Raw genomic sequence first — 16,884 nt, 5'->3', positions numbered from 1 at the left:
CAGGCTCTTGCTTCTATGTCATGTCTCCTTCTTCTCATGACTTGGGTTCGAATCTCAGCTCTACCACTAACTATACCTGCTTTGGGACTCCAGTTTCCTCATCTACAGAATGAGAGGCTCCAAACTAATGATATCAACTGGGTGGAAGGGAGGGTGGAAGTCCTGGGTTCTGGGTTCAGTTATTTGTATGGCAGACCGAAGTCAACTCACCTGAGGGCTCCGTGCCTCATTTTACCTCCTCTGTAAAATGAAGGAGATGGGCTAAATGAGCTCTAACGTTCCCACTAGCTCCCAGTCTGAAAAAGAGTTGAACAAAAGGGGTGGAGACCAAACCACGTTGGCTGAAAAAATCGATTCCACCAACAGACGATGGGGAAAGCCTGAATCAACAGCAGTTGTTTTGAAAAGGATCTGAGGGTGCGAGTGGACGGCAAGCCCCGGGGATGGCATGGAATCTAAGGTGATCTTGGCTGTTGCTGGAGGGTCGGAGTCTCATCTGAAGTCCTGGGGCTGGTTCTGGGCACCGTAGACATGGACAAGCCAGAGAGTATCCAGGGGGGCATCCAAGATGGCGCAGGGCCTTAGGAGGATCGCTGGAGGGAGCTGGCCTGAGAAGACCAGGGAGGACGCGGAGGTGGTCTGCAAGGATCTGAGGGCTCCCACGGGGAGGAGGGATTCGCTCTGCCGGGGTCTCCAAGGGCAAAGCCAAGAACAATGGATGGACGGGGCTGTGGAGGCTCTGGGGGGAAACACTTTCTAGCCCGAGAATGGGCTTCCTGGAGCAGGGTGAGCTCCCCTAGCAGAGGCTGGACCGCCCTTTGTGAGGTGTGTTGTGTATGATTTGGGCCGGATGAGAAGCCAAGAGGACCTGAGTTCAAATCCAGCCTCAGACATGCACTAGCTGTGCAACCTTGTGCGAGTCACTCTGTTGGCCTCCGTTTTTCATCTGTAAAATGGGGGTGAGCTCCCCGCCGGTCACAGGGCTGTTGTGGGGGTCCAGTGAGAGGGGGTGTGTGAAGGACTCTGCTCTGAGGATGACTGTGGCTCCTGAATCCCCTTCCAGCCCCCTCAGTCTAGTTCTGCCACCTGCAGACCAGACCAGCCATGCGCAGAGGAGCTTCTTGCGAGGCTGCGCCCAGCCTGTCCACCAAGGTCCAGAAGGGGCTGGAAGCCCTGCAGGAGGGGCAGCCGGAAGAGGGGGCCCCGGGCCCTGGGTTCCAATTCTGGCTTCAGGGAGGACCTCCTACTATGTGGCCAAGCCATCGCCGCCTCAGGCTGCTTGCTGGATCCCGGGCCTTCTGCCGTGCGGAGAGCGAGCGGCTGCGGCTGCCCTGCTGCCCAGGCCTTGGCAGCCGGGACGAGGCTGGCCTGCCGCTCCCTCCGGGCAGAGAAGGCTGCGGGCCGGGGAGGGGGCACGGCCGGCCCTCTGGGCCTCGGCGAGTCGGGCTGCTTCTCCCCACAGAAATCCGTGAGGCCTTCAAGGTGTTCGACAGAGACGGCAACGGCTTCATCTCCAAGCAGGAGCTGGGCACCGCCATGCGCTCCCTGGGGTACATGCCCAACGAGGTGGAGCTGGAGGTCATCATCCAGCGGCTGGACATGGACGGTAACTCCTTCCCCGGAGCCTTGCCCGGAAGCCAGACCTTCCTACCGCCCACTCCCCGTCTGTCTGTCTGTCTGTCTGTCTCTCTCTCTGTCTGTCTGTCTCTCTGTCTGTCTCTCTCTCTGTCTCTGTCTGTCTGTCTCTGTCTGTCTGTCTGTCTCTCTGTCTGTCTGTCTCTCTGTCTGTCTCTCTCTCTGTCTGTCTGTCTCTCTGTCTCTGTCTGTCTGTCTCTGTCTGTCTGTCTGTCTCTCTGTCTGTCTCTCTCTCTGTCTGTCTCTCTGTCTGTCTCTCTGTCTGTCTGTCTGTCTGTCTGTCTGTCTGTCTCTGTCTGTCTGTCTGTCTCTCTCTCTGTCTGTCTGTCTCTCTGTCTGTCTCTCTCTGTCTGTCTGTCTGTCTGTCTCTCTCTGTCTCTCTGTCTGTCTCTCTGTCTGTCTGTCTGTCTGTCTCTCTGTCTGTCTCTCTCTCTGTCTGCCTTTCTGTCTCTCTGTCTGTCTCTCTCTCTGTCTGTCTCTCTCTCTGTCTGTCTGTCTCTCTCTCTGTCTGTCTGTCTCTCTCTCTGTCTGTCTGTCTCTCTCTCTGTCTGCCTTTCTGTCTCTCTGTCTGTCTCTCTCTCTGTCTGTCTCTCTCTCTGTCTGTCTGTCTCTCTCTCTGTCTGTCTGTCTCTCTCTCTGTCTGCCTTTCTGTCTCTCTGTCTGTCTCTCTGTCTGTCTGTCTGTCTGTCTCTCTGTCTGTCTGTCTCTCTCTGCCTTTCTGTTTCTCTGTCTGTCTCTCTCTCTGTCTGTCTCTCTCTGTCTCTCTAAGGAAGCTAGACCTTCCTACCTGCCCCTGCCCCCCATCTGTCTGTCTGTCTGTCTGTCTGTCTCTCTCACTCCCTCTGTCTGTCTATCTCTTTCTATGTCTCTGTCTCTCTGTCTCTGTCTATCTGTCTGTCTCTGTCTGTCTATGTCTCTGTCTCTGTCTTTGTCTCTCTGTCTGTCTGTCTGTCTCTCCCAGGAAGCCAAGCCTTCCTACCTGCCCCAGGCGCCCCCCCATCTGTCTGTCTGTCTGTCTCTCCTCCCTTGTGGAAAGCACAGCAGCTCTGGGCCGGGGAGGGGGGTCCAATCCTTGCTCTGATCTCGCCCCCTGCCTGGCCCTGGGCCAGTCCCTTCCCTTCTGCTTCTCTCGTTCTCAGGCTTCCTCCTCATTTATCTCCGTCTCTTTCCTTTTCTGTTTCACTCCCTTCAGACCCCTCCCTCCATCGGAACTTAATTACAGTAATGAATATTCGTACACACACATACATCTATATCACTTTTTTAAACCCTCACCTTCCATCTTAGCATCAATACTGTGTATTGGCTCCAAGGCAAAAGAGTGGTTAGGGCTAGGCAATGGGGGTCAAGTGACTTGTCCAGGGTCACACAGCTGGGAAGTGTCTGAGGCCACATTGGAACCCAGGACCTCCCGTCTCTAGGCCTGGCTTTCTGTCTGCTGAACCACCCAGCTGCCTCCATTTGTGTATCGCTTTATGGCTCCCAAAGCATTTTACAGATTTTATCTTTCTTGATCTTCACCGTCCCCATGTGAGGGCGTGAAAATGTTTTTTATTGCCAGAAACTGAGGCTGGTTCTCGGGTGCAGCTTCTCTCCGCGGGCGGTTCTGGCTCTTGCCACGTGCCCGATGACCTGCCATGGCCCAGGACTCTGCTCAGACTCAGGACTCCTTCATCTCCTCCCTCTGCTTGGGCCTCCTCCTCCTCCCTTCCCCCTTGGCGCCTCGTCCCCCTCCCCTGCCCGCTGAGGCTGCCCAGAGAAGGCAGCGTATGGTAATTGGGTGGTAGGGCGTCTGGGCCGCCCGGATGGCCCACCAGGGCTCATTAATATGCCTCATCATTAACGTGGCTGCCTCCTGCCCGCTGTTTGCTGAGGAGCCCCCTGGCACAAGGAAGATTACACTGAGCCCCAGAGAGCCCTAGTGCCCCGTAATGAGGTGCTCATCACCCTGCCTGCCCTGGGGTGGGGTATGGAGGGTCAGGAGGGGAGGAGGACTTGGAGAAACTAAAGGAACGTGTGCAAGGCACTGGGCAGGTGGATGGGCCCAGGAGAAGGAAGGAAGGGAGGCAGGAGAGAAGGAGAAGAGAAGGAAGGGAGGGAGGGAGGAAAGGAGGGAGAGAGGAAGGGAGGAGAGAAGGAAGGAATGAAAGGAGGGAATGAAGGGAGGCAGGAAGGAAGGAAGGGAGGGAGGAGAGAAGGAAGGAAAGGAGGAAAGGAAGGAGGGAGGGAGGAAGGGAGGAGAGAAGGAAGGAAGGGGGAGGGAGGGAAGAAGGAGGGAAGGAAGGGAGGGAGGAGAAAAGGAAGGAAGAAAGGGAAGGAGGGAGGAAGGAAGGAAAGAAGGAACAAAGGAAGGAAAAAAGGAATGAAGGAAGGGAGGAAGGGAGGGAGGAGAGAAGGAAGGAAGGAAGGAAGGAAGAGAGGAATGAAGGAGGGAGAAAGGGGAAAAGATGATAAAAAAGGAGGAAAGGACAAACCAGATTGACAGACTGGGCAGCTTAAGGCCTATAAGTGTCTGAGAACCAGGAAGAAATATTAGAACAGGCATGAAGCGTGATTGTAGGGCAGGAGGAGCCCCTGGGAGTCATGGGGTCCATCCCCCAGAATTCCCAGAGTTAGTTTTCTCATCTGAACTGCAAAGGGCTTTCTGGGAAAAGTGCTGGGTTTAGAACTAGAAGCCTTGGGTTTGAATCCTGACTGACTCTTGCTAGCTGGGTGACCCATCAGCAAATTACTTCCTAGCTCTTTGTAGAATGAGGAAGTTGGACTCAGTGGCCCCATTAGGCCCCGTCCAGCTCTAAATCTCAGCCCCCTCGTTCAGTCACTCCAGGAACATTTACTAGGTTCCTTCTCAGTCTCAGGCCAGAAGTTATCAAGATAAGAAACAAGCTGGGGGCCCTTGCCCTCGGGGAGCTCCCACTCCATTGGGGAGAGCCAGCTCTGCCTTCCTCCTCACTTTTCTAAATCTTCTGGGCTTCTCTAGGCCTTGATGCATCTTCGTAGCCCATTTAGCTCCCGGAGCCCCGGTTGTCCCCATGCCTCACTCGGGGCTGCCTGAAGGCTACCCAGCATAGGCAGCACTGCCTCTGTCTTCCCGCCTCCCCACAGTAGGACTCCCAAGGGCTAGGATTGTGCTTCATCCCCTCCCCCAGACTCAGCAGTGCTTGATCCCCAACAGGGACCCAGAATCCTTTTTGTGTGCCATCCCCTGGGGAAACCTGGCCAGTTCCTACCCCCACCCTGCCCGCCCAGCCTCCTGCTTGGAGCTCTTGGGAAGTGCTGCCACATTGGAGTCAGAGGCTCACAGTTGGATTGGACAATCCTCTGAGGCTGGTTCTGACTCTCTTCCCTTCCATTGGTGGTAAAATGAAGCAGCCATTTTACTGGGGAAGGAGGAAAGGATCAAAGGACTTAAAGCTGGCTTTAGAGATGGCTGTAGACATGATCTAATCCCACACTGTCTCTTTATAGATGGGGAAACTGAGGCCAAGGTCTCAGAATAAATGGCCCAGGTTAGTGTGGCCTCAGTGGCAATTCAGAGCAAACTCTGGCTTTGCTCTTTAGATGGTGAAAACAGCAATCACCAACCATTACCAAGTGCTGGGTGTTGGAAAGTCAAGACAAAAAGGCAGTAGGCCCTGCCCTCAAGGAGTTTACATTCTTTTTTGTTCCTGAACCCAATACTTTGTGGGAGGGTGAGAATCAGGGAAGCCATCAAGGAGGAAGTAGCTGGAGCTGAGCTTTGTAGGGGATCTAAGAGGTAGAGGCAGGGGAGAGGGAGAGCATTTGCAGGTCCTGGGAGAATAGGGTCATGCTTGGGTTAGGAGAGAATAACCATAATCACCCACCTTTTAGGGACTTTAAGTCCATCTCCTCTGGGCGAGTTCCCCCCAGGGCCTCCAGCCTTCACTCCTCTAGCTCTGGCTCTGCTTCTGACTCCCCTGGATTCACCACCAAACCCTTTTCCCCTCATATTTACTGTCTTCCCCCATTAGAATGTAAGTAAGCTCCTTAAGGGTGGGAACTGGCTTCCTTTTCATTTGTATTTGTACCCCCACAGCTTAGTATAGGGCCTAGCATATAGCAAACATCTAATAAACGCTTGTTGACTGACTTAAAAAACACTTGAAAGTTTGGAAAGTAGATATAGGCCTTGGGAGGGAACTAGGCCCTTCCTGGATAGAGCTTCATTTGTTGGACAAATTGAGATCCCTGATATCTGAAAGCGAGGGTATCTGGCTCCTGACCCCCCTTCCCTCCTTCTCCCCATCCATCCATTTATTCAACCACCCATCTCTCCATCCCTTCATTTATCTATCCGTCCATTCACCCATCTATCCATCCCTTCATTTACTCATCCATCCATCTATCCATTTATATATCCATCATCCCTTCATTTATTCATCCATCCATCCATTCATCTATCCATTTATATATCTATCCATTCATCCAGCCATCCATTTATTCAACCATCCATCTCTCCATCCCTTCATTTATCCATCCATCTATTCAACCATCCATCCATCCATCTATCCATTTATATATCCATCTATCCATTTATGTATCTATCCATTCATCCAGCCACCCATTTATCCATCCATCCATCCCTTTATTCAACCATATATCCATCCATCCCTTCATTTATCCATCCATCCATCCATCCATCCATCCATCCATCCATCCATCCATCCATCCATCTATTCAACCATCCATCCATCTATCCCCTCATTTATCCATCTATCCCTTCATTTATTCATCCATCCATCCATCCATCCATCCATTTATATATCTGTTCATTCATCTAGCCATCCATTCATCCATCCATTCATCCAACAAATATTGAGCCCCTATTGTGTACACGGCCCCACATTCAATTCTCTGGCTTTTTCATTCAAAACTTTTAATCCCATCTATTATCTCATGTAATGCTAGGGGCAATCTGGTGGTGTTGTAGGCCCCTTTTATAGATGGCAGACACTGGGGCCTAAAGAGGGGAAGCCACTTGGCCAAGTTTGACAGAGGCAAGAGTAGAACTCAGATCTTCCTGCTCTCCCCTCCCCCTTGATGACCTTCCACTTTGGGCCCAGCTGGAGCTGTTGCCGACTCCCTGTTCTGTGTGGCTAGGTGATGGCCAAGTGGACTTTGAGGAATTTGTGACCTTACTGGGGCCCAAGCTGTCCACCTCGGGGATTCCTGAAAAGTTCCATGGGACGGACTTTGACACGGTATTCTGGAAGGTAGGACTCTATAGCCCCCCCTACCTTCTCTGGCCTTTGGAGGGGGGATCGGGCCTGTGGGAAGTCTAGAGCAGGCCCTGAACTGGGCTGGAGACGTTGGGAGTTAGAGACGAGTGAGGGGGAGCTTCCCTTGTCAGTAGGGCTGTTCACCCAGTAATCCCAGGGCTCAGTGTAGAACTTGGCGCGGCCAGCCCTTGTGGCCCAGGGCCAGGGGACGGAGGAGGCTAAGGAGGATCCTCCCACCCCACTTCTTCTGTTGACTTTTTGGAGCTATGTGTCCTTTTCCCAAGGGGGGCAAGCAGACCCAGGATCCAAGTCCCGGACCGTGGGCTCAGCAAGCTGAGGGAAGCTGGCCCAGCTTGTGCAAAGCTTCCTAGACTCCTCCAAACGCAGGGTCCTTGGGGGCCATTGGTGATGGGCCAGCTCCCCCTGGGAAAGCCCTGTAACACTCTGATGATTCTCCAGGGGAATCTCCCACTGCCCATAAGGGCTTTGGCCTCAGGGGAAACCCAGGTCTCTGGGCAGCCAGCAGGTGACCTTGCTGGGCTGACCCCGGGCCTGGCCCCACAGTGTGATATGCAGAAGCTGACCGTGGACGAGCTGAAACGTCTGCTCTACGACACCTTCTGTGAGCACCTGTCCATGAAGGACATCGAAAATATCATCATGACGGAGGAGGAGAGTCACCTGGGCACTCCCGAGGAGTGTCCCGTCGAAGTGGAGAGTGAGCGTCCCCCGTGCCCGTGGGCAGGGCAGCCGAGAGCCAGGTCCCGGGGCCAGGGGCTAGCATGGGCACCAGAGGGTGCCTGGAATCCCCCTCCCTTGTGGATGTCCAGGCCAGGAGTGAGGCCTCTGGGTTACCCCAACAGCTTAGGAAAGGGCTCCCGGGGACCCCCACTCAGAGACCGAGTCCTTGCTGGGGGTGGGTGGAGGGATGCCGCTCCCGGGGGAGAAGGGCCAGGGGGGCCCTCATGGCTGCTTTTCCCCCTGACATTCTGTTCTTCTTTTTCCTCTCTGCCTCCTGTCCTGTGCCTGGCTGCTGCCCATCCTCTGCCTGGCTACCAGCCTGCTCCAACCAGCAGATCCGCCAGACGTGCGTCAGGAAGAGTCTCATCTGCGCCTTCGCCATCGCCTTCATCATCAGCGTCATGCTGATCGCGGCCAACCAGGTCCTGCGCAGCGGCATGAAGTAGCTGACGGCTGGGGGACTGGGGGGCTGACTCAGCCACGCTCCCCGACCCCCTGCCCAGCCAGCTGCACAGTGGCCGGGGCCTTCTGCCGGGCCCCTGGGACAGGACGGTGCGTGGGGCTGCCCAGGGCCATGGCTGGCCAGAGCATGTGGCCCTGGCCTACCACGCATGGCTGTGGTGCCCAGCGCATGTCAGTGCATGGGGGGGCCCCTCCCCGGTGTAACTCTGAGTGATGCAATCCTGTGTGCCAATAGGATATATTCTACCATAAAATATAATCTCTCTATATATCTATTTATGATAAAGAAAACACCAAAACCATCTGTGAAGCAATACAAGCCCCCTTCCTTTCCCTTCCCTTCCCTTCCCTTCCCTTCCCTTCCCTTTCCTTCCCTTTCCTTCCCTTCCCTTCCCTTCCCTTCCCTTCCCTTCCCTTCCCTTCCCTTCCCTTCCCTTCCCTTCCCTTCCCTTCCCTTCCCTTCCCTTCCCTTCCCATCCCTTTTCCTCTTCTCCCTTCCCTTCCTTTCCCTTCCCTTTTTCTCCTCTCCCTTCCCATCCCTTCCCTTCCCTTCCCTTCCCTTCCCTTCCCTTCCCTTCCCTTCCCTTCCCTTCCCTTCCCATCCCTTTTCCTCTTCTCCCTTCCCTTCCTTTCCCTTCCCTTTTTCTCCTCTCCCTTCCCATCCCTTCCCTTCCCTTCCCTTCCCTTTCCATCCCTTCCCTTCCCTTCCCATCCCTTTTTCTCCTTTCCTCTCCCTTCCCTTCCCTTCCTTTCCCTTCCCTTCCCTTCCCTTCCCTTCCCTTCCCTTCCCTTCCCTTCCCTTCCCTTCCCTTCCCTTCCCTTCCCTTCCCTTCCCTTTCCTTCCCTTCCCTTCCCTTCCCTTCCCTTCCCATCCCTTTTCCTCCTCTCCCTTCCCTTCCCTTCTTTCACCCATGGGCCTTGCATGGACCGAGGATGACGGCTAGAGGCAGACACTCACTCTGGCGCTGGCCAGAGGCTCCGGCCCTCCTCCCAGGCCCTGCTAAGAGGACCCAGGGAAAGGGCTCAGAGAAGGCAGATGGGTAGACGGACCCTCTCAGGGAATGGGCTCGGTGTGGGGAGGTCAGTGGGCGCTCTACTGGAGAGGCTGAACGGGGTTGGGTGTGACCACCCAGGAGGGCCCTGAAGCCAGTCACCCACCTCCATTCCACTTCTCCAGGGGAGGAGGCAAGCCGTTGAGGCTGGGGGATTCTGGGGGAGAAAGGCCCCTTTCCCCGTCTTGTCCCCGCCCCTTCTTCCTGTGTGTCTGTGTCCTGATGTGATTGCTGGTTCTCTAGCCTGTATGTAGCATCACCTTGTTCCTGTCCGTTTGGGGGTGTTCAATCTCAATAAAGATGGACTTTCTATATGGCTTCAGTAGCCCCAGAGACAAGGAGGTGGCCGTCGTTTCTGCCTTCCTGGGCCTAGCCTGGGTCTGTGACACCCCACACGCGCCTCTCCGCAGAGGCTCCGGGAATGCCGGGGTGTCCGCTGAGAGCGAGCCAGCCCTATGGCCTGACCTTTGGGTCTATTGGCTCCAGGAGGAGCCCCAGCAGGCTTCACCTCATTCCCGGCCGGTGACCCAGACTCATTGACCGACTCTGGGCTTGGCTTCTGGTCCATACCAGCATTTATTCGCTCCGGGACAAACCTTGGTCTTTGCTTCATTTCGACTCACAGGGGTCGATTGATCCTGCTTGCCGGTCATGGTCTCCCTTCCTCCCCTGTAGCTCCTCGTGCTGCACCCGGTGCCCAAAGACTGCCCAGGAGGAAGCTCCCAGAAGGAGGGGGCAGTGGTTGGAGGGGGCCTCCTCCGTCCCCTTCCTTTCTCCAGGACATCCATAGCGTTTCTGTGGCTCTTTGGGAAACAATCTAGCGTAGCATCCCGCTGGGTCAGGACTGGGCCCAGGAATCCCAGAGTTCAGAGCTGGAAGGAGGATCTCTCCTGCTCCAGCTACAACCCAAAGTCCTCTCCCAAGAGGTCTAAAATCAGCTGTAGACATCTAACTCGTAGAAGACTCTTTTCTCTGAAGAGAAAGGATGCTGGCAATAGGGATCTAGACCTGGAAGGGCCACCAGGGGCCATCAAACCTAAGCTCCTCTTTTTACAAAGAGGAAACTAAGGCAAGAAGTGACTTGTCCAGGGTCATACAGCTAGAAAATGACCGAGGCCAGATTAAAAGCCAGGTCTTCCTGACTCCCAGGCAGGAGCCCTGACCACGACTTAATGCCAGGATAGGACCTTTGGGGGAAAGTTATTTGCCCTCCAGAGGAGGAAGCTTTGCCTTCATAACTGCCCCTTGGACCATCCAGGTGAGGTCAGAGGACAGAGAGAAATAGCAATCCAAAGACATCACAAGATGGTTTCCTGTTTGGCTGGCCTCCCCAAGAAAGGTCTCCTGGCTTGTGGGGCTAACACTGAAACCCGCTGACCACCACCTGGTCCCACGAGCCAGGCCGCTGCCAGCAGGAACCTGGGCAGCTGTGCCAACAAGGAACTGTGGACCGAGGACCGCAGGCGGCTTCTTCACCGTGGCTCCTGGTGGACGCCGGGAGGGTCTTTGGGTGAGAAAGGCAGATCTGGGAAATGAAGGGCTGGTTAGGGCTGGCGTCTGAGCACAATTCTTGGGTTTCCAGGCTTGTGGCCAGGGATGGAGCGCACCCAGGGAGGGCTAGAGCGCATCTAGTCGCTAGAGTGAACCTGGGGGCCTGAACATGCTGTTAGGGTTTGATAATTCTATTTCCAGTTCATGAGTTCCCTTTGTAGTTTATCTTATAGATTTGAAAATGGGCTTCTGAGAAAAGGTGGGTCCAGGGGCTTCACTAGACACCCAAAGGGTTTGGGATGAGTTTTTTTAACGTCTCTAGTGGAGTGCCCTTGGCCGCATACTGTTTAATATTTCTTATCAGTGCCTTCAGTAAAACCACAGATAGCCTACGTATCAGATTTACAAATGGAATGCAGCTTGAGGGGGTCAAGAATACACTGACCAGGGGAAGCTGGGTGGCTAAATGGTTAGAGCCAGGTCTGAAGAGGGGATGCTTCCTAGCTGGGTGACCCTGGGCAAGTCACTGAACCCCCATTGCCTAGCCCTGATGGCTCTTCTGCCTTGGAACCAATTTACATTATTGATTCTAAAGATAGAAGATAAAGATTTAAAAAATATCTATTGGTTAGCGGCATCCAGATCCAAAAAGATTTTGATGGGGTAAAGCACTGGATCAAATCTAATTAGATCAAATTTAAAAGGGAGAAAGTTTCACCCCTGGATAAAAAAAAAAACAAACCTGGTTATTTCTCAGTTACAAGATGGCGGAGGCATGGCTGGACAAGTCTACTTGGAGATTGACTCAACGATAATAATGGGCCAAAAATCCTATTGCTGTGGTGGCCCCAAAGGCCTGTGCTGCTGGTCTAGGACCAAGGAGGTGAGAAAGCTGCTATCCTCCAATCAGTCTAGACTAGGCTATTTCTTTCTGGGCGCCATATTTTGGACAGGAGGTTGGTAAACTGAAGAGGGTCCAGAGGAATATGGCTAGGATGATAAGGAGACTTGAGATCATACTCTGTGAAGGTCAGGTAAGCAGTTAGGGAGCCTAGATGGACAGAGGGTGGGTCTTGGAGTTGGGCTGGCTTGAGTTCAAATCCAGTCTCCACCACTTACTAGTTCTGTGACTCTGGATGAGTTCACCACATGATCACGAGGCATTCTGGGATCTAGGGCTGAGATTTATAAAAAAGGAAACAAGGCCTAAAGAGGGAGGTGACTTTAACCAAGGTCTCACAGTCAGTCAGGAAGCCATGATCATTTGTTAATCACCTACTAAGTGCCTGGCATGGTGCTAAGTGCTAGAGATACAAAGAGAAGCAAAAGAGCCCCTGCCTTCTGGGAGCTCCCAAGCATGGGGGAAGACTCTGTACAAGTGAGCCCCATTTAGGATAAATAGGGGAGAATCGACCATGGGAAGGCCCTGGCATTAAGGGGGAGGGGGACTGGGATAGCCTTTGAGCTGGGGCCTCTTGGTAAAGTGAAAGTCTTTGAGTGAAATAGTGTTGCAAGAGCCCATTTCTAAAGTCTCTTCCCAGAAACTCAGAAATTTCTTCCGAGACTGCAGGGGATGCTTCTCCCAAAGCCTGGGTAGTCCTCTGCACTGGGAGAAGGCACCGAGGAGGTCACTCCTCAAGGAACTTGGACAATTGGGCATTGAATGACAGTACCACTTCTCCTCAGACCCTGGCAGCCAGAGGAGGGCTTTGAGGGACCCCGAGACGAGAGGAGAAGCTGAGGCAGGGCCCTTGGGGAGCTGCCGCTCTGGCTGGGGCCCTGAGCAAACACATGAAGCAGGAGAGGCTCTAGGGCGAATCGAGGCTGAGGGAGTTCAGAGCATCCAGAACCCAAAAGGGAGGACGGGTACCTAAGCCGAGCCTTGCATTGAGGATGTGCAGGTTGAGGGAAGAGAGGGAGTTAAAGCGGTGTAGCTGGTACCCTCTGAGGGTGGACCAGGGAGATGGGCCAGACTGAGGCCCAGGAGGGAGAGGGGAAGGTCCCTTGTCTCCTCCCCACACTCAGTCACTCACTTCAGGCAGAGATCTGGGACCAGGATTCCCCCAGCCTGTGAAACCAGTGGGAACCCAGACACCAGGAGGGCAGAGCTGGAAGCCCTTGGCACCTGGCCCACTCTGTCACTGCCAGGGAAGAACAAGTGTGGAGTAAATCAAACCCGGCCCCTGGAGACATGAGCAGGATGAGAGCTGGAGAGCAAAAGGGGGAGGAGGAGGAGGAGAAGGGAGAGGGAGAAGGAAAGCCCACAAGGGAGGGGAGGAAAGGAAGAGAAGGAAAAGGGAGACAGGGCAGAGAGAAGAGCAGGCAAGAGGGCTAGAGAGAAGGATAGTGAACTGGAGGGAGGGAAGAAGAAAAAGGGGGGAGAGGAAGAGAGGGGGAGGAAGGGAGAAGAGAGAGAGACAGTGAGAGAGGGAGGGAGGGAGAGGGAAGGAGAGAAAGACAGAGAGGGGGGGAAGAGACAGAAAGGGAGAGAGACAGTGAGAGGAGGGGGAGAGAGAAAGAAAGAGGGTGAGTGGGAAATGGGGGAAAGTGAAAGGACAGAGCAGGAGAGAGACAGACAGGAGATAAGAAGAAAGGAGGGTAAGAGGGGGCTGGAAAGGGAAGGAAAGGTGGGAGGAAGAAAGAGAGAGAGAGGGAGGGAGGGGGAGAGAGAGAAGAGAGGGAGAGACAAAGACAGAGAGGGGGGAGAGGGAAGGAGGGAGGAAGAAGAAGGAGGGAGGAAGAGTAGAGAGAGAAAGGGAGAGAAAGAGACAGAGAAGAGGGGGAAAGAGAGAAAGGGAGAGAGAGACAGGAGGGAGAAAGAGAAAGAAAGAGAGAGGGAGGGGGAGAGAGAGAAGAGAGGGAGATACAAAGACAGAGAGAGGGGAAGGGAGAGAGAGGGAAGGAGGGAGAAAGAAGAAGAGGGAGGGAGGAAGAGGAGAGAGACAGAGAAAGGGAGAGAAAGAGAAAGAGACAGAGAGGAGGGGGAAAGAGAAAGGGAGAGAGAGAGACAGGGGAAGGGGAGAGAGAGAGGAAGGGGAGAGAGAAAGAGAGAGAGAAAGAGGATGAGTGGGAGATGGGGAAAAGAGAAAGGACAGAGCAGGAGAGAGACAGACAGGAGATAAAAAGAAAGGAGGGTAGAAGGGGGCTGAAAAGGGAAGGAAGGGTAGGAGAGAGAGCAACAGAGAAATGAATAGGAAAGAAGAGAAAGGGCAGGAATAAAGAGAAAAAGAGAACAAAAGAGGAAAGAGAAGCTAAAAGGAAGTCTTGTGGGGAAAGGAGAGAGAGGAGCAGGAATGGGAGGAGGAAGCCAGGAAGCCTGTGAGGCTCCTGTTCTTGCTTCTGGAATTTTGAATCTGGGACCCTCAAAGGAGCTCCCCCAGGCATAGCTCTGAGTAGGAAAGGAAGCAACTCGTGCCAACTCAGGATGTCTGCAGTGACAAACAACTTCACTCAGCTGCTGCATCAAGCTGGCACCAACGGGCAGCATTCCTCCCCAGAAGCTGAACCTTCTCCCTATAGCAGCTCCCACCCCCACTCCCCACCTGCTGCACCCAACCAGGCCTTCTTGAGGGCCAGGTAAAGCAATGCTGACTTCAGGCCCCAAAAGAGAGTGGAAAAACAAAACCCAGAAAGCAAAAAGGCCTCCTCATGCAGCAAACCAGGGGTAGAACCAGGCCTGATGCCAAGCTGTCTCACTAGCTCTTTCCAATACAGGGCACAGCCAGGGCTTGGTAGCATGGGAGCCAACAAGATGAGGGGGTTGTCCTGGTTTTCAAAAATGAGAACAGAGTGAGTCTGACAGCGACATCCTAGTCTGGCCAACTTGTCTTCAATTTCTGACAAGGCTTTGGAGCACAATAGTAAAGGGACGGCTAGTGAGCATTTAGAAAAGCAGCAGCGGTTACTTCAAGGAGCCGGTAGGACTTCACTGTCCAGTATGGCTAGACCAGATGAGGAGGACACTTAGAGATTATGCTTGGATTCAAGGAAAGGATTCAACTTGGTTTCTCCTAAAATTCTTGCAGACAGAACAGCATGTGAGACAGTAGAGTGAAGTGGATTTGGAATTCACTGAATGGTTGAACCCAAATGAATCAGTCAACAAGTCATTTATGAAGCACCCAGTTAGTACCTGTCAGGCATTGAACAAGGCACTGGGAATAGCATCAATTACAGGATGTCAGCTTTGAAGGTCTCAGGAATCTGTCCTTAGCCATCTTCTGTTTGATCTATAACTTGCAACACATGGCTTGCTTGACACATTTGAGGAGAGGAGAGAAAGGGCCAGGACGGACTCCCAATATAGAGAAGACCTTCAGACTAGAATCTAAGGCCAAATTTAATAAGATGAAGTTCAGTAGAGAGAAATGTTTTCTCATGCTTGGAAGCTTTGTTTTTTAAAATCACTAACCACTAACCATGTTTAACACTTAGAACATGGTGGAGAAGGGATCAAATCTGACCTCAGAAACTTCCTAGCTGGGTGACCCTGGGCAAGTCATTTAACACCCATTGCCCAGCCCTTACCGCTCTTCTGCCTTGGAACCAATACAAAGAATTGATTCTAAAGCAGAAGGTAAAGATTTAAAATTTTAAATTTAAAATTTTGATTTTAAAAAAGGAGTCATTGGGGGTAGCCACCAAAGCTAACACAATCTTGGGCAGCATTGAGCTAAGAGCTGCCATTATTAGAGCCTTTTAAGGTTTGCAAAGCATTTTATAAATATTATTGATTTCATCCTTGAAACAACCCTGGGAGGTAGATGCTGTTATTATCCCCATTCTACAGATTAGTAGGTACGTCAGTCATATTAACTGGTAATGAAGTGACTTGCCCAGGTGTAAAAATTTAAATTAATCTACAATAATTTAAAACATTATATTTTTATAAGATTTATTAATAATCATTAGAAATAGAGGAATAATAAGGTAACAAAATAAAACCACGTGCCCATGGCTAATCTACCTGTTCAAAAACCCCATGCTCCACCACAGTTGCCAAAAGGAGGCAAAGAGAGAGAGACCAGGAACCCCACCCAATATATCTCCCTGTCTCTGCCAGCACGTGATGACAGGAAGTCAGTAGGCTCCTGGGAAATGTAGTTTTTAGGGTAGCAGATTTCCAATTATACACAGGGTCACACAACTATTAAGTGTGGGAGGCTGGATTTGAACTCGGGACTTCCTGACTCCAGATCCAACATTCTGTTCACTGTGGCACCCCCTAGTTGCCTCTGAGAACTCTCATTAAGAGAAAGATCATCCATCCATCCTGGGAAATGGGGCAGAAGAGTATGAGTCAAGGACCTTAAGATGGTCACTCTTCAAGGAAATCCTGCCCTGGCTCCCTCCTTCTGAAAAGGAGTGAAAATCTGATGTAAATCAACAGTTTCCCCTTTTGGGGTTTGTATATAAGCAGTCCTGCTCCCTCTCTACCTGCTCCCTCTCTACCTGCTGTCAAAGATAGCCAGGGATGACATTTCTGGGCTTCGCCCATCATGGTCTGCCCATAGAGTACCCACCTGGGCTCTAGGTGTTCAGCCCCCTTTTTCTTTTGCCCCCCCCCCCATCCATTTCCCAGAGGGAAAAATAATCTTTCCCTGCTCCCAATGGTGGCTCTCTTGTGGGCAATAATGGGTTAATCAGATCCCTGATAATCACAGGCACTAGAAGAGAAGCCTTTGGGCCCCATTTCCTCTCATTTTAGAGAAGTAATAACAGCCCCAAAATCACATAAAGAGGAAGTAGCAGACTCAGGATTTGAACCCAGAGCCTTGGATTCCCAAGTGAGTGTTCTAGTTGCCTTCATCTCAAAGCCCAGTGACGTCAAGCAGCAGGAAGACGGGCCAGGAAGGGAGAAGTGTGGGGCCTCTCCCAATTCCATTCCACTGAGCAACCTACCAGGAACGTGCTTGGCCTGGGGCATGGTCAGACATAGCAGTGGCCCAGTGACCTGTGGACGTTGCTGTCGTCCATGATCTCTGAAGCCTTGGACGAGTCCCCTAACTTCTCTGAACCTCAGCTTCTTCGTCTCCGAAATGAAGGGGTGGGACCTATCGGCCTCCAAGTCCCCTTCTTGTCCTCCCAGGAACCCACCAGGGTCAGCTCTTGATAACCCACAAAAACAGGGAAAATACAAAATGGCCCCAGGGATATGGCAACAACAGGACAGGCCCTGCCCTCGAGGAGTTGTCATTCTGCTGGGTAGACCTCAGCGGTCCAGGGAATTGGGAGGAGGGAGATCCAGCCCCCCTACACCATGG

The 16,884-nt window shown here is 52.8% G+C and overlaps 1 protein-coding gene across 2 annotated transcripts in view; it reads left to right on the top strand.

Moving 5' to 3' along the window:
• Positions 1–9,461, top strand: part of CABP7 (calcium binding protein 7) — a 29,318-nt gene extending 19,857 nt beyond the window's left edge. The window contains exons 2-5 of one of the 2 annotated variants that reach the window (XM_056821532.1): positions 1,463–1,606; positions 6,757–6,869; positions 7,440–7,593; positions 7,935–9,461. In XM_056821532.1, coding sequence (XP_056677510.1) covers positions 1,463–1,606; positions 6,757–6,869; positions 7,440–7,593; positions 7,935–8,062 — 539 coding nt within the window. In that variant the 3' untranslated portion in view covers positions 8,063–9,461. Of the gene's footprint in view, positions 1–1,462; positions 1,607–6,756; positions 6,870–7,334; positions 7,594–7,934 lie in introns of both variants that reach the window. The other variant, XM_056821531.1, reaches the window with a different exon arrangement.
• Positions 9,462–16,884: the final 7,423 nt, after the last annotated feature.

This window comes from Monodelphis domestica, chromosome 3 (assembly GCF_027887165.1).
Source record: "Monodelphis domestica isolate mMonDom1 chromosome 3, mMonDom1.pri, whole genome shotgun sequence".
Taxonomy (NCBI): Eukaryota; Metazoa; Chordata; class Mammalia; order Didelphimorphia; family Didelphidae; genus Monodelphis; species Monodelphis domestica.
This window is presented reverse-complemented; position numbering and strand designations above follow the sequence as displayed.